The sequence below is a fragment of the Pan troglodytes genome, chromosome 13 (assembly GCF_028858775.2).
Source record: "Pan troglodytes isolate AG18354 chromosome 13, NHGRI_mPanTro3-v2.0_pri, whole genome shotgun sequence".
Classification (NCBI taxonomy): domain Eukaryota; kingdom Metazoa; phylum Chordata; class Mammalia; order Primates; family Hominidae; genus Pan; species Pan troglodytes.
The window spans coordinates 103,012,215-103,034,747 of NC_072411.2; the positions used below are offsets into that span (position 1 = coordinate 103,012,215).

Sequence of the window (22,533 nt, forward strand, 5' to 3'; positions counted from 1 at the left end):
CAAAATATTTAAACACAATCTTTTATTTAACATAGCACCTGGAAAAATAAACTATTTACTTAGCTATATTTACTCATATGGATTATTTTCTTCCTTCTAAAGAATGAAATAAGCTATCCTTAAAGCAAAAGGCACCTTGTTATATCCAGCAGTTTAATAATCTTTAATCATCATGCAAAGCCATATGAAAATGCATCTACTAAGAACAGTAGCAGCTGACACCACTTCTCTCAACCTCTTCAAAAGAACTGTATATAATGTACTTTTATAATGTACCTCAAAATAAAAACTTTAAATTATATTCATATGATACATTTTAGTAATTTACTTACAATTAGTATAAAGAACTCCAAAATGCCCAAGAAAGGATAGTTATTGGGTCAGAATTGATATTAGTGATATAAAACTGGGAGTGAACAGAAATGTATCATTAGGTATATTTATAAGGAAAGGAGACTGAGAGACTTAGTGCTAGCTTCTGAATCTTGCTACATGCAGATCTGATGCCCAAGCAATATGGCCATAAAAAAGATGATAACATAAAAGCCACCATGCAAGAGAATCTACTGATATTTTATATACTAAGAAATGCTTAGTATATATAATGGAATACTGATTGTACTTTAATCACAGGTATTATCTTCAGTTTAGTAATAATTTTTAAAAACATTTATTTATTTTTATTATTATTTTTTGAGACAAGGTCTCACTCTGTTGTATAGGCTGGAGTGCAGTGGCACGATCACAGCCCACTGTAGCCTCAACCTCCCAGGCTCAAGTGATCCTCCCACCTCAGCCTCTCAAGCAGCTGGGACTACAGGCATCTGCCACCATGCTTGGCTAATTTTTGTGTATTTTGTAGAGATGGGGTTTTGCCATGTTGCCCAGGCTGGTCTCAAACTCCTGGGCTTAAGCAATCCACCTGCCTGGGCCTCCCAAAGTGCTGAGATTATAGGCATGAGCCATCGTGCCTGGCCAGTTTAGTAATAATCTTAACTCCAGCTTTTAAAGTCACAAATAGAATGTACTTGACAATCAGGAGAAAAGTAAGTGATGGGCTTATATTGTCCCTTCAATTTCAACATGTAATAAACCCAATTTTAATTGTAAAATTATTTAAAGCCATCATAGCAGAAAACTAGTCAATAATCTATGTTAATCCAAAAGCTTGAGCAGAGTTCAGAATTACCAAGACTTTTCATAGGTTTTAGTAATTTCCTTTCTTCTGTTTAAAAAGCTTGGTGGGGTATGGTGGCTTACGCCTGTAATCCCAACATTTTGGGAAGCCAAGACAGGCAGATCCCTTGAGTTGAGGAGTTTGAGACCAGCCTGGGCAAATGGCAAGATCTTATCTCCATAAAAAGTTAAAAAATTAGCCAGATGTGATGGCACCCACCTATAGTCCCAGCTACTCAGGAGGCAATGGTGGAAGGATCACTTAAGTCCAGGAATTCGAGGTGGCAGTGAGCTATGAATCTTAAGGAGGCTGGCTGCAGTGGGTCACACCTGGGGAGGCCAAGATAGGAGGATTGCTTGAGCCTGGGAGTTCAAGACTAGTCTGGGCAACATAGCAAGACCCCATCTCTACAAACAATTTAAAAATTAACTGGGCATGGTGACATGCCTGTTGTCCTAGCTACTGAGAAGGCTGAGGCCAGAGGTTTGCTGGAGCCCAGGAGTCTGAGGTTACAGTGAGCTATGACTGTGCCACTACACTCCAGCCTGGGCAACAGAATGAGACCATCTGGGGGTCGAGAAAAAACCCTCAAGAAAGAAAAAGGCAATTGTGTCTCAAAACATTTTTCCTTTGTAATTTTCTCCAAAGGTGATAACAATACCATTCATGGTCCAAAGAGGAGACATCTGAAATGGAATTTTTTTATTTTTTTTTTATTCCTTTTTGTATTTACACTGAACGCCAAGAAGCTATGAAATGGATTTTTAATGAACTTTTCTATTCATGGCTGACTTTACTTACACATTTGGCTTCTGTTAATATTGATTTAAAACTACAAATAGGCCAGGGGCGGTGGCTCATGCCTGTAATCCCAGCACCCTGGGAGGCTGAGGTGGGCAGATTGCTTGAGCCCAGGAGTTTGAGACCAGCCTAGACAACATGGCAAAACCCCATCTCTACTAAAAATACAAAAAAACTAGCCGGCTGTGGTGGCGTGCCTGTAGTCCTAGCTATTCCAGAGGCTGAGGTGGGAGGATCACTTAAGACCAGGAAGTTGAGGCTACAGTGAGCCTTGATTGTGCCACTGCACTCTTGCCTGGGCGACGTGAGTGAGATCCTGCCTCAAAAAAATAAATAAATAAAACTAAAAATAATCTGGATTAAAAGGTAAAATAAGGAAACATTCCTCTTTCCTTGTGGCTACACCCTCTCCCTCCCTCCCCCAAATTGAAATTTTACCAGTGATAGATATTAAAATAGGATATTTTAATATTTTATAGGATATTAAAAAGGAACTACTATTTTGGTTCATTTGTTTCAAAGTGCATGACTCGATGTATTGGAAGGAATGCTTCAATCTAATCCTACACTTTCTGGAATTTCAGCAACTGTTGATTAACATAGTACTATATTTAGCATAAATACTTCCAATATTCTAGCAATAGTAGTAGATAAGTGGCTCAGTCATTCAGGAATGTTCAGTTTAGGCCAACTCTGGGTTCCACATCTATTCATTTTTTTATTGTTATGTGTTTATACAAGATAAAACTTACTCCTAGGGATAATGTAATAAGATACAGGGGAAAAAGGGAACACTGCCATCTTTCAGAGCCATTTAAAGGATCTCTCAAACAGCACCAACTTTTTTGGGTCCCTAGGTCATGCACATGCAACACTGTTAAATGAATTAAGGTCAATCTGGGTAAATGGGCAAGGGAACAGAGGGTAGATTTAGATTCTTACTGAGCATGCTCAAATTTCTAATGCACCAAAGAGCAAGAGTTCCCTATGGTGGAAATTAACTGCTTTATGTATGTTTGGTCTTTAAGTAAAAATATATAACCTCTTTTAAAGCTACTTGCTTGATTTCATAAATAAGTATAAAGGTTCCACAGTAGCAATACATTAAATAATTTTTTAAAAACTGGCTACAGTTCCCTCTTTTACAAAGCTAAAAATTCCTACGGCATTACATGCAAAACAGTAAGTAAATACTTTTCCAACAAAGAGAAGCATTCTTTTACAGATGGGGGCTCGGGGGGAAGGGTATTAAAAAACCCCTCCATGTTGCGATACCTACATTGTAGAAATAAGGCTCTACTAGGATATCTGACCTCTAAATAGAATAATACATTTTAATTCCACTGAATTGAATACAACCATTATTTACAATAAATTGTAAAATGTACTGTGCATCAGGATAGCACATTTCTAGAAGGTATCAGTAGTTTACTACTTAGGCCTAAGCAACTTAATCTACAGATGATAAAGCCAATGAATATCAGCATACTTTGTCAAAGAGCTGAGAAATTGTCCATTGAACACCATAGAATTACAGATAAATCAGCTGGCTCCACTTCAATGTCTTAATGATAATATGCTAATGTTTTAAAACTCTCTTCACAAAATTTTAAAGAATAAGTTATTGTATAAATAAAATCATTCATATTGATGAATAAGGCTCATGTCCACTGGGTGCATTTTTCTTTCCTAATGTTAGAATAAACATGCTCAGTAATAAAAAAATTCCAAGCACTTGCAGACCTTTTGGAGACAGGACCCTGCCTTGTTAGTAGCCATGCCAAGCTGTTCCTTGATTACACAGGGATGCAGACTCCAGGCCAGCACAAATGGTAACTAAAGATTGCACCTGACCTGGTGCTATGCATATGAGGAGGGAGGGTGCTTTGCAAGGAGAAGCTAATACACCCTGGGGTACTAGAAACACACATTAGAATGGAAAGATGCTCTGCTTGGGGATAGAGAGCCAGGATCCTTCTCCAGCAACTGCCTCACTGACTTCTGCCTCCTCATCTCTGTCCTACCCTCTGTTGTGGCTGTTGCTGAGTTGGGCTCCGGCGAGCCATGCTCAGGGGTCCTGCGCACCAGCACCTCCCCCTCTTGCACACGTTTGATCCCTAGGTCAGTGGAGCCGTGTTGGATCGGGGAGCCAGGAATACTCGAGTCAGCCTCGTTTGAGAAGTCAAAGCCATCTGGGATTCAACATATAACATTTTAGTGCTTTTATGCTGCTCTATTATTTTCTGAGCATTTTGACCCAGGCAGATAAGAGAATGTATATATGGATATGATATAAACACAAACACTATTTATATAGTTACATGTGTGTGCACAGCATGCACACACATAAGGCAGCAGATGAACAATGTGAGGTTTGCAAATGAATTAAGACAGAAAAATCAGGATCATTAAAATGGCAATATCTCTTAGGCAAGACAGCTTGACTATTCAAGTACCATGTGTATGAAATACTGCTGGATTCAGCACTTACAAAAAAAGGAAAGGCAAAGATAAAAATCCAAAATCAAGAATAAATCATTTTATGAATAGCTTGCATTATACTGTTAGTTTGGCCAGTTATATAGTTTTTCCCACAGTGCTCATATGTGCACCTTTTTTTTTCCAGTATGGTAACAAGGTTAAAGCAACTTCTTTCCTATTGTTCTTATTTAGTTCAAAAAAAGACAAAATTTAACCTCATCTTATTTTGTTTTAATCTTTATACAGCAATCTAAACATCTATTTTATAAATACATATTAAAATAACTTTAGACATTTAGTCACATTTCTAGTGATATTTTTAACAAAAAAATTACTTTAATTATACAGGGTCTTTTAATATCATGTGCTAAGACAGTCTGTAAAAACAGTGATAAATTTACTTGACTCCATGTGTGGACTATGGGGATTTTGTACTCACCTTCTCTTCTCCATCTATGACGACGGATTGAAGCTGTTGTAATTGCAGTCCGAGAAATCCTCGGCACTGTTGGAGTGACTTCAACTTTAAGGACTTTCTGGCCTTCTTGTGTAGAATCAGGAGCATCAAATGGTAATGAGTTTTTCATGGCATTGGCAACCTACAATGATAATATAAGTCTATACAAGTTTACAATCAATATGCAGTTTTTGTTTATACTACATGTGTCCATAATTTTCGAATATGTATTTAAAATTTGCATTATAATGTGTAATAAACGTATCTTTGTTGTTCTGTATTCTTTTAAGCAGGCTTTTCAAATGAGAATTTCTAAAATATGAGTCACATACCCCACTGATGCCTTAAAATTGTTGACTTTCAAAGAGAAAAAGCATTCCAAAGAAAGAATTAACATATAAACTCTGATTATGAGACAATTTAGAATTGTCTGATTCTTCAGATGATAAATAACATGCAAAATTTAATCTCTGATAAACATTAGGATGTTCTCCACTCTTCTGTTTACATGAGGAGAAATGTTCCCTAAATACTTCTGGCATTTTGTCCTACCATTTTCTGCTCCCTGAAGAGGAAAGTGACACACCTGGTAATTGCCATTTGACTGATGCATGTTTCCTAATTGGGTTGTACTAATCTAGCAAAAATCTTGAGCTAAAGGATTGCCTTGCTCCTTCCCTCTCCACTTGGACAAGCCCATGTGGAATTAAGCAGCCTGGATAGGTGTGCCTGATCAGCTCACTCAAACATTCTTTCCAGTGGGCTGTTCCAAGGTCTAGATGTGAAGGAAAGTTGAGTCTTTCAATTCAGCTTTTAACAGTAATGAAAATACTTGTTCCCCATCTATGAACTATTTTTCTGTTTATCACGTGGCTCTAGATTTGAATAGGGAAAAAGGGTATTATTACTGGGTCCCTCAGAGACCACTGACAATAAAAGAATACTGTTAGTAACACTAGAGTTACTAATCTCTTTACCTGTATTGCCTTGGAAATGCCACCTCTACTTAATTTACAAGATTGTTGAAAGGATAAACTATTAATTTAAAGAGATTCATAAGTTCAAGGTACTACTATGATGATATAATTTTTTAATCTTTTTATCCATTTGTTTTAATATAACTCTTAGGGTAAGATTAGGAAACAAATGGGAATTCAAATGGAGAATTACTGCAAATGCTACCTCAATAAATTTATATTTAGCTTAAAGTATTTTAAAAATGATATAAATAAAATGGCTTTTGAGAAGCTGGGCCAGGCAAGGTGGCTCATGCCTGTAATCCCACCACTTTGAGAGGCTGAAGCAGGCAGATCACTTGAGTCCAGGAATTTGAGACCAGACTGGGCAACATGGTGAGATCTCGTCTCCACAAAAAAATACGAAAATTTGCCGGGTGTGCTGGTATGCACCTGTAGTCCCAGCTACTCAGGAGGCTGGGGCAGGAGGACCACTTGAGCCCAGAAGGTGGATGTTACAGTGAACTGTGATCACACCACTGCACTCCAGTATAGGTGACAGAGTGAGACCCTGTCTCAAAAAATAATAGTAATTTTTTGAAACAATAAAATAAAAAGCTGTATTCTTACAATGCTGCAAGTAGAAAATAGTATTTTAAGAATACTGTTATCAAAATATTACAAAAAGCTTAGGAAACTGGAAAGGAATAAAAATCCATAGTCAAATCACAGAGACAACTATTATAGCATTTTGTATGTTTCCTCTGTCCTGTATAGATCTAAAAAATAGTTGTATACTGTTTTTCTACCTCATACAAGCTAGCACTTCCCTTTAATATAAAACCTCAAATATATAATCTCATCAAGTAAATATTATATAACTTAAATCATTCTCTGCTGTGGGACATTTAGACTGTTTTTATTCCTTTGCAATTAGAAATAAAACTGTAATGTTGTGCTTATAATACATTGTCTTTGGTATTTATAATTTTGGTATTAAATTTAAGTTTAGTTTCCTGGAATACATTGCTAGACATGGGATAGAGGGTCAAAGAAATAAACACACATTACCAAACTGCTTCTTCAGGGGATAGTCAGAGTTGTGTCAGACTACTACTGTAACATAAAGAATGCCTTCCTCACTTCACTACTGGATATTTACATTTTTGTTTTGTTTTGTTTTTTGAAACAAGGTCTTGCTCTGTCACCCAGGCTAGAGTGCGGTAGCACGATCTCAGCCCACTGCAACCTCTGCCTCCCAGGTTCAAGCAATTATCATGCCTCAGCCTCCCAAGCAGCTGGAATTACAAGTGTGCACCACCACATCCCGCTAAATTTTTTTTTCTTTTTTTTTTTCAAATGGGGTCTCACTCTGTTGCCCAGGCTGAGGTGCAGTGGCACGATTTCAGCTCACTGCAACCTCCACCTCCCGGGTTTAGGCAATTCTTTGCCTCAGCCTCCCAAGTAGCTGGGATTACAGGTGCCCGCCACCACGCCTGGCTAATTTTTTGTATTTTTAGTAGAGATGGGGTTTCACCATCTTGGACAGTCTGGTCTTGAACTCCTGACCTCGTGATACACCCGCCTCGGCCTCCCAAAGTGCTGGGTTACAAGTGTGAGCCACAGCCCCTGGCCTTAAATTTTGTATTTTTTTGTAGAGACGGGGTTTTGCCACGTTGGCCAGGCTGGTCTTGAACTTGTGGCCTCAGGTGATCCACCTGCCTCAGCCTCCCAAAGTGCTGGAATTACAGGCATGAGCCACTGCACCCAGCCTTACATTTGTTTTTTAATTGATCACTTACCAGTTGGAGATTTGTTTATTTTGTGGGAGAGTACAAAATCTTTTTACATAGAATGAAATATTAATTTGCTTATTTGTATCATGACTGCTGAAAATATGTTTCTCAGTTTGTACCCTGCATATATTAATTTTGCTTTTAAAAACGTGATGGAGGCCAGGCGTGGTAGCTCATGCCTATAATCCCAGCACTCTGGGAGGCCAAGGCAGGCAGATCACTTGAGATCAGGATTTCAAAACCAGCCTGGCCAACATAGTGAAACTCCATCTCTACTAAAAATACAAAAATTCGCTTGGGAGGCCGAGGTGGGTGGATCACGAGGTCAGGAGATCGAGACCATCCTGGCTAATACAGTGAAACCCCATCTCTACTAAAAATGTAAAAAATTAGCCAGGTGTGGTGGCACACGCCTGTAGTCCCAGCTACTCAGGAGGCTGAGGCAGGAGAATCGCTTGAACCCAGGAGGCGGAGGTTGCAGTGAGCTGAGATAGCGCCACTGCACTCCAGCATAGGAGATAGAGCAAGACTCCGTCTCAAAAAAAAAAAAAAGAAAAAATCACCTGGGCATGGTGGTGCCTATAATCCCAGCTACTTGGTAGGCTGAGATGGGAGGATCGCTTGAACCCATGAGGCAGAGGTTGCAGTGAGCCAAGATCACACCACTGCACTCCAGTCTGGGTGGCAGAGAGAGACTTCGTATCAAAAACAAAATAAAAATAAAAAATAAATTTTAAAAAACTGATGGAATAGGCTGGGTGTGGTGTCACACATCTGTAATTCCAGCACTCTGGGAGGCTGAGGCCAGCCTCGGCAACACAGAAAGACCCTGTCTCTATAAAAAAATACAAAACAAGAAACAAAAAAACCCCCAAAAACCTTATGGCTTAGAATTTAGGTGTTTATGTCGGGGCCGGGTGGGGGGGCGAATCAATCTTATTTTAGTGACTTGTCCTATCATTTATGCTTAGAAATCTTCCCTTCTCTAGAAATCTGAATATTTAGAACCTTTTCTTCTCTCTTTTCTTAAAGGATTTCAAAACGTTTAATTATTCACTTTATCTGAACTTTATTTTGGTACTGGAAGGTGGAAAGGACCTAAACCTATTTTGTTTTTTCTCTAACAGTTAACCAACTGTTATCATGGAATACAAATTTTCCCCTAATTATTTGGATTGTCTTACATTTTTAACCTAGTACCTTTTTTAGGTACAAGTATATTTAATAAAGAGTAAAGATAATAACTTACCAATAGTGGTTGAGAAAAAAGCTCTAGCTGGGCTCTATAAATGATATCATCAAGAACTTCCTGGCCAAGGTCCCACTGTCCATTATACCTATGAAAAAGCAGATCATTTATACTCTTGAGCAAATATCTAATCTTCAGCACAACTTTTTAAATTGTTCCAAGTCCTGCTATTTTGGTTGTGAAGCAAAACTTTCATACCAAGTGTTACGTCATTTCATTTATAAACTATCCCACTTTTGGTTATAAAAACAAAACAGATTTTAAATACTATGTTTACAAATGTTTCTTCACATAAATTGGTTTTTATTACATGCTGATATTTAGAGTAATCTTTTCAATGCGTTCATGAAAACCTGGGTTATGAACTATGTAGAGATAGTTTTCCATACAGAAAACCTGACAATTTCTAGACTCCAATTTTAATGACTAGTTATGTTATATTTTGGCTTATTTAAAATTACTAGAAGGAAACCATATTAGAAAAACAAGATAAGCCCATCATGGAACAAAAGATTCAGTATTGTATCGGATAAGGAAGAAAGAGAAATATTCAAAGTTTCTAAACATTAGAAGAATTCATACAATTTTATATTCCACCTACTTACATGGCATAATAAACCCCTGTGAGAAGTTGCACCATAAATTCAGGATCCAATACTATTCGACCACAGAGTTCTTTCCAATGTTTTTCATGTTGCCGTGGAAAGCCACTCACACAAACCCTAGGAAAATACACTATTTAACATGTGATTTCCAGATTCATTAAATAAAATAGTTTTTGTTTTCCTAAATTCATTTATTCAATTTATTCATTCCTCAAGTATTTATTGAGTGCCTGTTATATACCAGTCATCGTTCTGGGCCTAGGCATACAGTCGTGAACAGGTGAAAGATAAAAAATAAAAAATAAAAACGAAATCTGTGCTCTCATAAAGCACTCATTCTAGTGGACTGCTCATAAAAGCAACTTTTCTAAAATAACTAACCATCTCTTTCGCAATCATCCTTCTTTCTCTTCACACACATACACACAAAAATGTCTAACTTTTACTCACCCCAAATTGTATCAGAGTGAATTACTGGGAAGTATAGAGATCTCAAAACAAAAGGACATTTCAAAATACTGTTGTCTGTGAGGCCATTTTTAAACAAAGAACTATAAACAACTCCCTAACATCCATTCAATCTCATTAAGTGATGCTTCCAAAAAAGTTATGCTTGATAATGATCAACAGTTGTAATACACTACATTATTTAATCAATTAATTTAGTAAGATAATTATAATAGTGAGTCCAGAAGAAATCTTTCAGTGTTTAGTGCCTTATGGTCTTGGGAATTTTTTTTTAATTGTTTATATATTTTTTGTAGCAGAGACATACAATAAAAGACCTGCAATTTAAAAATAGCATTATATGGCCAGGCGTGGTGGCTCACGCCTGTAATCCCAGCACTTTGGGAGGCTGAGGCAGGCAGATCACGAGGTCAGGAGATCAAGACCATCCTGGCTAACACGGTGAAACCCCGTCTCTACTAAAAATACAAAAAAAAAAAAATTAGCCGGGCATGGTGGCGGGTGCCTATAGTCCCAGCTACGAGAATGGCGTGAACCTGGGAAGTGGAGCTTGCAGTGAGCCGAGATCGCGCCACTTCACTCCAGCCTGGGTGACAGAGTGAGACTCTGTCTCAAAAATAAATAAATAAATAAATAAAAATAGTATTATATTAAGATAAAACTATGTGGGGAAAGGGGAATGGAAATTTCTTTTTCAATTTCAAGGAGAAAAAGGAATAAATGTAATGTTAGACCATTAAAGAAAAGTTTCTTCATTTATTCCTCAAATGGATGATGGTGAGTATCACACCACTATGGTATTTACATTACATATATTTAAAACAGTGACCCAACAGTTATTTTTTTAATTATGTAGATACTTCCATATTAGAAATTATATCATTTCCTTTTTTTTTTGGAGACGGAGTCTTGCTCTGCCGCTCAGACTGGAAGTACAGTGGCCTGATCTCGGCTCACTGCAACCTCTGCCTCCCAGTTTCAAGCAATTCACCTGCCTCAGCCTCCCGAGTAGCCTCCCAAGTAGTGGACTACAGGCATGTGCCACCACTCCCGGCTAATTAGTAGAGATGGGGTTTCACTATGTTGGCCAGGCTGGTCTCAAACCCCTGACCTCAGGTGATCTGCCCACCTTGGACTCCCAAAGTGCTGGGATTAGAGGCATGAGCCACCGTGCCTGGCCTAGAAATTATATCATTTCTACCTATTTAAGATAGGATGAAAATTTTTTAATGTCAACTTAACAATGTACAAGGAGTACATAGTTTTTCAAAATTCTGTAGAGGATATATGAACAAAAGAACAAAAGTTTGAGGACCACTAAACTCCGCCATCATTTTTGTTATTAAGAAATTCTATTAGGCTGGGTGTGGTGACTCATGCCTATAATCCCAGTACTCTGGGAGACCAAGGTAGGAAGATCACTTGAGGCCAGGAGTTCAAGACCAGCCTGGACAACACGGTGAGACCCCATCTCTATAACAAATTTAAAAATTAGCCAAGTATGGTGGCACATCCCTATAGTCATAGCTAATAAACAGGCTGGGGTGGAAGGACTGCTTGAGCCTAGGAGTTCGAGGCTGCAGTGAGCTATGTATAATGATTGTGCCACTGCATTCTAGCCTGGGTGACAAAGGAAGACTCTCTCAAAAAAAAAAAAAAAAAAATTCTATTGAAGGCCACAATAATGTTGCCAATAAGAGAACAAGCAGTTTTCGTATTTTTTTGGTGGAGACGGGGTTTCGATGTGTCGGCTGGGCTGGTCTCCAGCTCCTAACCGCGAGTGATCCGCCAGCCTCGGCCTCCCGAGGTGCCGGGATTGCAGACGGAGTCTCGTTAACTCAGTGCTCAATGGCGCCCAGGCTGGAGTGCAGTGGCGTGATCTCGGCTCGCTACAACCACCTCCCAGCCGCCTGCCTTGGCCTCCCTAAGTGCCGAGATTGCAGCCTCTGCCTGGCAGCCACCCCGTCTGGGAAGTGAGGAGCGTCTCCGCCTGACTGCCCATCGTCTGGGATGTGAGGAGCCCCTCTGCCTGGCTGCCCAGTCTGGAAAGTGAGGAGTGTCTCTGCCCAGCCGCCATCCCATCTAGGAAGTGAGGAGCGCCTCTTCCCGGCCGCCATCACATCTGGGAAGTGAGGAGCGTCTCTGCCCGGCCGCCCATCGTCTGAGATGTGGGGAGCACCTCTGCCCTGCCGCTCCGTCCGGGATGTGAGGAGTGTCTCTGCCTGGCCGCCCTGTCTGAGAAGTGAGGAGACCCTCTGCCTGGCAACCGCCCCGTCTGAGAAGTGAGGAGCCCCTCCGCCCGGCAGCCACCCCGTCTGAGAAGTGAGGAGCGTCCTCCCTCCTCGTCTGGGAGGGAGGTGGGGGGGTCAGCCCCCCGCCCGGCCAGCCGCCCCGTCCGGGAGGTGAGGAGCCCCTCTGCCCGGCCAGCCGCCTCGTCCGGGAGGGAGGTGGGGGGGTCAACCCCCCTCCCGGCCAGCCGCCCCATCCGGGAGGGAGGTGGGGGGATCAGCCCCCCGCCTGGCCAGCCGCCCCGTCCGGGAGGGAGGTGGGGGGATCAGCCCCCTGCCCGGCCAGCCGCCCTGTCCAGGAGGTGGGGGGGGCGCCTCTGCCCGGCCGCCCCTACTGGGAAGTGAGGAGCCCCTCTGCCCGGCCAGCCGCTCTGTCTGGGAGGGAGGTGGGGGGGTCAGCCCCCGGCCCGGCCAGCCGCCCCGTCCGGGAGGGAGGTGGGGGGGTTAGCCCCCCGCCTGGCCAGCCGCCCCATCCGGGAGGTGAGGGGCATCTCTGCCCGGCCGCCCCTTCTGGGAAGTGAGGAGCCCCTCTGCCCGGCCAGCTGCCCCGTCCGGGAGGGAGGTGGGGGGGTCAGCCCCCCGCCCGGCCAGCTGCCCCGTCCGGGAGGGAGGTGGGGGGTCAGCCCCCCGCCCGGCCAGCCGCCCCGTCTGGGAGGGAGGTGGGGGGATCAGCCCCCCGCCCGGCCAGCCGCCCTGTCCGGGAGGTGAGGGGCGCCTCTGCCCGGCCGCCCTTACCGGGAAGTGAGGAGCCCCTCTGCCCAGCCAGCCACCCCCTCCGGGAGGGAGGTGGGGGGGTCAGCCCCCCGCCGGGCCAGCCGCCCCGTTGGGGAAGTGAGGGGCGCCTCTGCCCGGCCGCCCCTACTGGGAAGTGAGGAGCCCCTCTGCCCGGCCAGCCGCCCTGTCCGGGAGGGAGGTGGGGGGTCAGCCCCCCGCCCGGCCAGCCGCCCCGTCCGGGAGGGAGGTGGGGGGGGTCAGCCCCCCGCCCGGCCAGCCGCCCCGTCTGGGAGGTGAGGGGCGCCTCTGCCCGGCCGCCCCTACTGGGAAGTGAGGAGCTCCTCTGCCCGGCCACCACCCCATCTGGGAGGTGTACTCAACAGCTCATTGAGAACGGGCCATGAAGACAATGGCGGTTTTGTGGAATAGAAAGGGGGGAAAGGTGGGGAAAAGATTGAGAAATCGGATGGTTGCCGTGTCTGTGTAGAAAGAGGTAGACATGGGAGACTTTTCATTTTGTTCTGTACTAAGAAAAATTCTTCTGCCTTGGGATCCTGTTGATCTGTGACCTTACCCCCAACCCTGTGCTCTCTGAAACATGTGCTGTATCCACTCAGGGTTGAATGGATTAAGGGCGGTGCAAGATGTGCTTTGTTAAACAGATGCTTGAAGGCAGCATGTTCGTTAAGAGTCATCACCACTCCTTAATCTCAAGTACCCAGGGACACAAACACTGCGGAAGGCCGCAGGGTCCTCTGCCTAGGAAAACCAGAGAACTTTGTTCACTTGTTTATCTGCTGACCTTCCCTCCACTATTGTCCTGTGACCCTGCCAAATCCCCCTCTGCGAGAAACACCCAAGAATGATCAATAAAAAAGAAAAAAGAAAAAAAAAAAAAAAAAGAGAACAAGCAGTTTTCTTTTAATGAACCAAAAGTAATGAATTATAAATAAGTTTATCTGCAGATAGGCAGTAAGTGCTTAAGTAGCATCTAAATTAGAGACAAGAATTTTGTTAATCATGGTATTACAGTTAAGAGAAACAAATATTTTTAAGTAATCTATAAAATCAAAGTAACAGCTAATTTAGATGGGCAAAATTAATAAGTTTTGAAGCAGGATCCCTTCCCAGTAACAAAATAGCATGTGACCTTGAGCAAAGCACTTGTGGTGGACAGACTCTTGGAGAGCCATGATCCCTATGATCTTTCTGGTATTCACACTGTGTCATGCCCTTCCCCTTCAGCACGGGTGGGATCTACAGCTTGCTTCTAACCAGCAGAATAAGGCAAAGGTGATGGGATTCCATGATTATGTGTACGTGAGTACGTTACATAAGGTAACAGGTCTTGCTGGAGTCTCACTCCTCCCATGTTGAAGAAGCAAGCTGCCATGTTGTAGGTTGCCTGTGTTGGGAGGCCAATATGACAAGGAGCAAAGGATGGCTTCCAGCACACAGCTACAAAAAACTGAAGCCCTCAGTCCTACAGCCACAGGAACTCAATTCTGCCAACAAAACTTCTGAGCCTCAGATGAGACTGCAACTCCAGCTAACATCTTAACTGCAGTCTTCTAAGATGCTAAGCAGAGGAGCAGAGGACCCCAGCTAAGCCATCTGGATTCCTGACCCACAAAAACTGTGAAATAATAAATGTGTGATGTTTTAACCTGCTCAATTTGTAGCAATTTATTATGCAGTAATAGAAAACTAACACAACATTTAACCTTTTTGGGGGATTGATGTCCTCAAGTAAAAATCATTTTGAAAGGCTGAATTCAGAATTCCTTCTATAACTGAACTTCTGTGCCTCTAAACATCCATTGTCTCCGAACTAATTTGTATCACTTAAATTTTTTCTTTCTTTTTTTTTTTTTTTGAGACAAGGTCTCACTCTGTCGCCCAGGCTGGAGTGCAGTGGCGTGATCTCGGATCACTGCAACCCTGCCTACCAGGTTCAAGTGATCCACATGCCTCAGCCTCCCAAATAGCTGGGATTATAGGCATGCACTACCACCCAGCTAATTTTTGTATTTTTGTATAGAGACAGGGTTTCACCACGTTGGCCAGGCTGGTCTCAAACTCCTGACCTCAGGCCTTTGCCTCCCATCGTGCTGGGATTACAGGCATGGGCCACTGACCCTGGCCTACATTTTTTCTATGGTAGAAATTTAACACCAGGTGTGGTGGCTCACGCCTGTAATCCTAGCACTTTGGGAGGCCAGGGCAGGCAGATCACTTAATCCCAGGAGTTTGTGACCTGCCTGTGCAACATTGTGAAACCTGGTCTCTATTAAAAAAAAAAAAATAGCCCAGCATGGTGGTGGGCACCTGTAGTCCTAACTACTCAGGAGACTGAGGTGAGAAGATCACTTGAACCTGAGAGGCAAAGGTTGAATGAGCCAATATGGCACCACTGCACTCCAGTCTGGGTGACAGAACAAGATTTAAGCCTAGGTCTGTCCAAATTATTAGAAATTATGATTTAGTAAAGATTATAATCCATGAGATACAGAATATCCACCCCCCACATACAAATGAGACACACACATCATTGGTACTATTGCTAATCACTTTCTCCAACACAGAGACAGTTATTTATGAAATGTATGGGAAGAGGTTCATATTCCTTAAGACTTTCCCCATATATAGCACTATTTTTTTTCAAAGATCTCAAAGTGATTTACAAAAACCGGCAACCAGGGAATAAGATATATCACTAAACAACCCTAGATTAGGATGTCTTGGTACAACTCTACGTTCAGCTAGAAAATATTTCTTTAATGCTGAAAACATTTTCAAGAATGCACGAGGCCAGGCATGGTGGCTCACACCTGTACTCGCAGCACTTTGGAAGGCTGATGTGGCAAGAATGCTTGAGGCCAGAACTTCAAGACAAACCTGGGCAACATAGCAAGACCCTTTCTCTACAAAAATTAGCTTAGAGTCATGGTGTACACCTGTGGTCCCAGCTATTTGGGAGGCCCAGGCGGGAGGATCCCTTGAGCCAAGAAGGCTGAGGGCACAGTGAGCTATGATTGAGCCACTGTACTCCAGCCTAGGCGACAGAGAGAAATCCTATCTCATAAAAAACCAAAACAACAACAACAACAAAAACAGCCTCATGAGGATAAGGACTCCTACAGGAATGCAAGCTCCATGAGTTTTGTTTACTGCTGTAATACCAGAAGTTAGAACAGTGCTTGGCTTAGAGAATGTGCTCAATAAATATCTGTCAAATATATATGATGATTAGTAATAATCACTCTTCTCACCTGGAACCCATCCGACAAAGAGATTGGTAAGATGAGGCAGGCATATATACAATAGCAGAATTATAACACAGCATGAGAAAACTCAGGACTTCAAACCTGAAAACAACAAATGCAAGGTTAAAAGGATTACAAATAATTACTTCTACTAGCAACTGGTTATGACAATGCCTTAATATTGACCTTTATGATTTCTTAATCAAATCAATATAGCATCTTCCTCAAAGGTTTCCCTGTTTATATTCTCCTTATTACAAATCATATCCCTTGCTGTCATCTTGTCATCTATATTTCCGTTTTTAAAAAATAAATCAGGCCAGTGCAGGGGCTCATGCCTGTAATCCCAGCACTTTGGGAGGCCGAAGTGGGTGGATCACAAGGTCAGAGGATCGAGACCATCCTGGCTAACACGGTGAAACCCCGTCTCTATTAAAAATACAAAAATTAGGCAGGTGTGGTGGCACATGCCTGTAGTCCCAGCTACTCAGGAGGCTGAGGCAGGAGAATTGCTTGAACCCGGGAGGCGGAGGTTGCAGTGAGCCGAGATTGTGCCACTGCACTCCAGCCCGGGCAACAGAGTGAGACTCCATCTCAAAAAATCAATCAATCAATCAATCAATCATGCTTGAACAGATGACTCCCCTATGAATAAGTCTACCATCTTCCTACTGACTTCATAATAAAATCCAAACTTATCACAAGGTCCTTTAAAATCAAAGTCCTTCTTACAAGGTACTTTAAAATCCACCCTCATCCTTCCTCTCCAGCCTTATTTCTCTCCATTACCAACCACATATACCACACTTTATCAATCTTCTTACCATTCCAACAATATGCTGTAACCATTCAGAATCCCTTGCTTTAATGCTTGCTGCTCCTTCTTAATAGAATATACTTTTTTACTTGGGTGATTCCTGATAAGATTTCAAGTCCTAGATCAAATTTTTACCTTAGCCATAAAGCCCTTCTTAATTCTCTCTGCTAAAGTAAACCAGTCCCTTACCTCTGTAGTTCTAACATAGCATTTATCCCACTGAATTGTAATTTTATGCCTCTATGTCTCTTTCATCCGTTTAGTAATAAAGCAACTTTAGAACAGAGATCCTGATTTATTAATCTCTATCACTGGTGTCCAGCACGGTGTCTAATACATAATTGTTTAATAAATACTTGTTGAATGAATAAATAAATGCTTTCCTAACATTTATAATGTCTAAGAAAGTGGCTCCTAAATCTGGATGCACATTAGTTATTTAGAGACCTTTATAAAAACATACACTACTATGTCTTAACCCAGTTGACCCACTTAAATCCTTGGGTAGGAACTAGGGAAGTTGTACCTCTAAAAAGCTTCCCATAGATGAATGGCGAAGGGTTTATGGAAACTCTTTGTACTATTTTAGCAATGTTTTTTGTAAGTCTGAAGTTATTTCAAAATGAAAAGTTAAAAATCAAGTTGAAAGTCTGATCTGGAAGCAGCCATACTTTCAGATCCCTTCACTTTCTCCATATATCTAGGTAAAAGAATGGAGTTTTATTCTCTGAAAGGATAAAAACTAATTTCTACCTGGGAGCCCCAGCTGTGATGGGGGTGGATGCCAAACTGAAAATAGGAAGATTAAGTGAAGTGAAATATACCTGACTAGATATTGCCAGTTTGCCACCAAAATACTAGCAACAAGATCTCTAGTTAAGATACCAGAAGAGTTGTTTCTAGGGAATTTGACCACTCTAAGAAGAAAGACTTAAAGATATGGACTTGGGAAATTTTCCAAATGAATGGCCTAGTGGGATCCTATGGTGAAGTTTATAGTCAGTTACTAGGTTGGTGCAAAAATTAAAAAAAAATTTTTTTAAATGGCAAAACCACAATAACTTTTGCACCAATACTAGCTCAAATCAGCCATATATTAACATGGTCAGAGCTTCTCATTTTTTATTCCCTCTCCCCACTTTTTTTTTTTTTGAGACAGAGTCTCGGTCTTGTCACCCAGGCTGAAGTATAATGGCACGATCTCGGCTCACTGCAACCTCCGCCTCCCAGGTTCAAGCCATTCTCTTGCCTCAGCCTCCCAAGTAGCTGGGATTACAGGTGCCCACCACTACACTTGGCTAATTTTTTTTGTATTTTTAGTAGCGACAGGGTTTCACTATTTTGGCCAGGCTGGTCTCGAACTCCTGACCTCAGGTGATCTGCCTGCCTCGGCCTCCCAAAGTGCTGGGATTACAGGCGTGAGCCACCGCACCCAGCCTATTCCCCTATTCTTAAACATGAGGGAAAAAAGATTGCCAGACATCTAAGGAACTCTGCTAGGATGAAAAAGAGACTATAAAGAAATAGAAGGGCCGGGCGCAGTGGCTCACATCTGTAATCCCAGCACATTGGGAGGCCGAGGCGGGTGGATCATACGGTCAGGAGTTCGAGACCAGCCTGGCCAACATAGTGAAACCCCATCTCTACTAAAAATACAAAAATTAGCTGGGCATGGTGGCGCGCGCCTGTAGTCCCAGTTACTCGGGAAGCTGAGGCAGGAGAATCACTCGAACCCGAGAGGCAGAGGTTATGGTGAGCTGAGATCATGCCACTGCACTCCAGCCTGGGCAACAGAGAAGACTCCGTCTCAAAAAAAAAAAGAAAGAAAGAAATAGAAGGCTCCGTCCAGTAGGTCATTCCTGAAATCCCAGCACTTTGGGAGGCTGAGGCAGGGAGGATTGCTTGAGCTCACGCATTCAAGAGCAGCCTGGGTAACATATTGAGACCCTGTTGGTACAAAAATAATTTTTTTAATTAGCGGGCCATGGTGGTAGTCCTAGTTACTCAGGAAGCTGAGGCAGGAGTACTTGAGCTCAGGAGGAGCACCTGAGCTCAGGGGTTCTAGGGTGCAGGCTGCAGTAAGCCATGATCATGCCACTGCACACCAGCCTGGGCAACAAAGCAAGACCCTGTCTTAAGAAAAAAAGAAAAATATGCAGAGCTAAAGCATATTTAGCTTTGGGGAAAAAAATGTATGTGTATTCCTGATAAAGTTGACTACATAAAAAACTAAAACATACAGCAAAAACAAGTAAATACCAGAATGCCATATCACTCTTTATACCCATTAAGATGGCTACAACCAAAAAGATGGAAAATAAGCGTGAGAATGTAGAGAAACTGCTATCCTCATACACTGTTGTAGAAACGTAAAATGGTACAGCTACTCTGGAAAGAAGCATGACAGTTCCTCAAGAAGTTAAGTGTTGAATTACCATATGACCTAGCAATTCTATTCCTAGGTATATACTAAAAAGAACTGAAAAATGTATGTTCACACAAAAATTTGTGAATGCATGTTCAAAACAGCTGTTGTGGTCTAAATTCATGTTGAAACTTAATCATCGATATGGTGGTATTAAGAGGTGGGGCCTTTGCAGCTGGGCGAGGTGGCTCATGCCTATAATCCCAGCACTTTGGAAGGCCAAGGCAGGTGGATCGCCTGAGGTCAGGAGTTCAAGACCAGCCTGGCCAACATAGTGAAACCCTGTCTCTACAAAAAAAAAAAAAAAAAAAAAAAAAATAGCCAGGCACGGTGTTGCACACCTGTAGTACCAACTATTCAAGTGGCGGAGGCAGGAGAATCACTTGAACCCAGGAGGCAGAGGGTGCAGTGAGCCAAGATCGTGACACTGCACTCCAGCCTGGGTGACAGAGCTAGACTCTGTCTCAAAAAAAAAAAAAAAAAAAAAAAAAGAGATGGGGCCTTTGGGACACGATTAGGTCATGAGAACTCTAGATTATTTGATTATCTAGAAGGTGCCATCTATGAGGCAGAGACTATGAGCCCTTACTAGACACTGAATCTGCTGGCACTTTAAGCTTGTACTTTCGAATCTGCAGAACTGTGAGCAATACATTTCTATCATTTATATATTACCCAGTCTAAGGTATTTTGTTATAGCAGCCCAAATAGACTAAAGAGAGCAGAGTTATTCATAACAGCCAAAAAAGAAAAAATAGAAATAACTCGAATGTCCATCCACTGATGAATGGATAAATACAATGTGGTATATCCACACAATGAAATATTATTTAGTTATAAAAAGAAAGTACTGATACATTCTACCACAGAAACAAACCTTGTAAACATGCTAAGTGAAAGAAACCATACACAAAAGGCAACATATTGTATGGATCCATTCATGTAAAATGTCTAGTAATAAAAACTACTCAATTGTATGCTTTAAAGGGGTAAATTTTATTTTTATTTTTATTTTTATTTTTGAGACAGAGTCTTGCTCTGCCGCCAGGCTAGAGTGCAGTGGCACAATCTCGGCTCACTGCAACCTCCGCCTCCTGGGTTCAAGTGATTCTCCTGCCTCAGCCACCCAGTAGCTGGGATTACAGGCATGCGCCACCACACCCGGCTAATTTTTGTATTTTTAGTAGAGACAGGGTCTCACCATGTTGGCTAAGCTGGCCTCAAACTCCTGGCCTCCAGTAATCCACCTGCCTCAGCTTCCCAAAGTGCTGGGATTATAGGCATGAGCCACTGTGCCTGGCTCCCTAAAGGGGTAAATTTTATGGTATGTGAATTATATCTCAATTTAAAAAATAAATGTAAAGTCAATAATTAACTGAAAATGTGCAACACGAAAACCCAGTGTCAATTCCTCAATATTCAAAGAACTATCGCAAGTCACCAGGAAAAAAAAAAAAAAATACACAGCTCAATAAGAAAAACGGGGCTGGGCACAGTGGCTCACATCTATAATCCCAGCACTTTGGGAGGTCGAGGTGGGAGGACTGCTTGAGCCCAGGAATTTGAGACCAGCCTGGGCAATACAGTGAAACAAACCTCTCCCACCAATCAGCCAAAAAAAAAAAAAGGACAAAGGACATGAATATGCAGTTCATAGGTAAAGAAAAACAATAATGAATAACAACGTGACACCAGTTTTTAACTATCAGATTGGTAAAGATTAAAAACTTTGAAAATAATCAGTATTGGGAGTTAGTAGGAGGAAAAACTCTCAAACTACTAGTAGGACATTCAATTGGTATAGTTGCTTTGGCAAGGCTAATTTGACAATATCTACCCCAACTAAAAAAGCAGAGATTCTTTTTTTTTTTTTTTTTTTGTTGGAGTCTTCCTCTGTCACCCAGGCTGGAGTGCAGTGGCGCGATCTTGGCTCACTGCAACCTCCGCCTCCGGGGTTCAAGCGATTCTCCTGCCTCAGCCTCCCGAGTAGCTGGGATTACAGGCACCTGCCACCACGCCCAGCTAATTTTTGTATTTTTAGTAGAGATGGGTTTCACTGTGTTGGCCAGGCTGGTTTCGAACTCCTAACTTCGTGATCCACCCACCTCGGCCTCCCAAAGTGCTGGGATTACAAGCGTGAGCCACTGCACCCGGCCACAGATATTATTTAGTGTAACAATTTCACTGCTAGGAATTTATCCTATAGATACTTTTCGTGCTCTCACGCAAATGTATGTACAAAAAATGTGTTCCCTGTAATATTGTTTATAGTAGCAAAAAACTGAAAACAATCTAAATTTACTCAATAAGAAACTGGCTAAAAATTGATGGTACATACATAAAATGGAATAATAACTCATCATTAAAAAGAATAAGATATCTATGTGCCGCTAGAGAAAGAAATACAAATTTTTTTAAGAGATTGGGTCTCGCTTTGTTGCCCAGGTTGGAGTGCAGTGGTGCAATCACAGCTTACTGCAGCCTCAAACTCCTGGGCTTGATCCTCCAGCCTCGGCCTCCAGAGTACCTAGGACCATAGGCATGTATCACCACACTCAGCTATTTTTTAAGAGATTGGGTCTTGCTATACTGTCCAGGCTGTTCTTGAAGTCCTGGCCTCAAGTGATCCTCCCACCTCAATCCATGCACTAGGATTATAGGCATGAACCAATATGTCCAGCCCAAGACTTATTCTTTAAAAAGCTGGGCTGGGAAGCTGAGGCAGGAGAATAGCTTGAACTAGGGGGGTGAAGGCTGCAGTGAGCTGAGATCGCACCACTGCACTCCAGCCTGGGCGACAGAGCAAGACTCCGTCTCAAAAAAAAAAAAAAAAAAGGCCGGGCATGGTGGCTCATGCCTGTAATCCCAGCACTTTGGGAGGCTGAGGTGGGTGGATCACAAGGTCAGGGGTTCAAGACTAGCCCGACCAAAATGGTGAAACCCCATCTCTACTAAAACTACAAAAATTAGCCAGGCATGGTGGCGTGCGCCTGTAATCCCAGCTACTCAGGAGGCTGAGACAGGAGAATCGCT

General features: G+C 42.3%; 1 protein-coding gene across 26 annotated transcripts in view; it reads right to left on the bottom strand.

Annotated features, from left to right (window-relative positions):
- Positions 1–22,533, bottom strand: part of HYCC2 (hyccin PI4KA lipid kinase complex subunit 2) — a 100,274-nt gene that overhangs the window by 9,630 nt on the left and 68,111 nt on the right. For 13 of the 26 annotated variants that reach the window (XM_009443972.5, XM_009443968.5, XM_063791490.1 and 10 more), the window contains 5 exons: positions 16,265–16,360; positions 9,523–9,639; positions 8,918–9,005; positions 4,899–5,058; positions 4,003–4,170 (listed from right to left, as the gene is read on the bottom strand). In XM_009443972.5, the coding sequence (XP_009442247.1) occupies positions 4,003–4,170; positions 4,899–5,058; positions 8,918–9,005; positions 9,523–9,639; positions 16,265–16,360 (629 nt within the window). The remainder of the gene's footprint in view (positions 1–4,002; positions 4,171–4,898; positions 5,059–8,917; positions 9,006–9,522; positions 9,640–16,264; positions 16,361–22,533) is intronic. The other 13 variants (XM_016949502.4, XM_001171278.7, XM_063791496.1 and 10 more) reach the window with 1 other exon arrangement.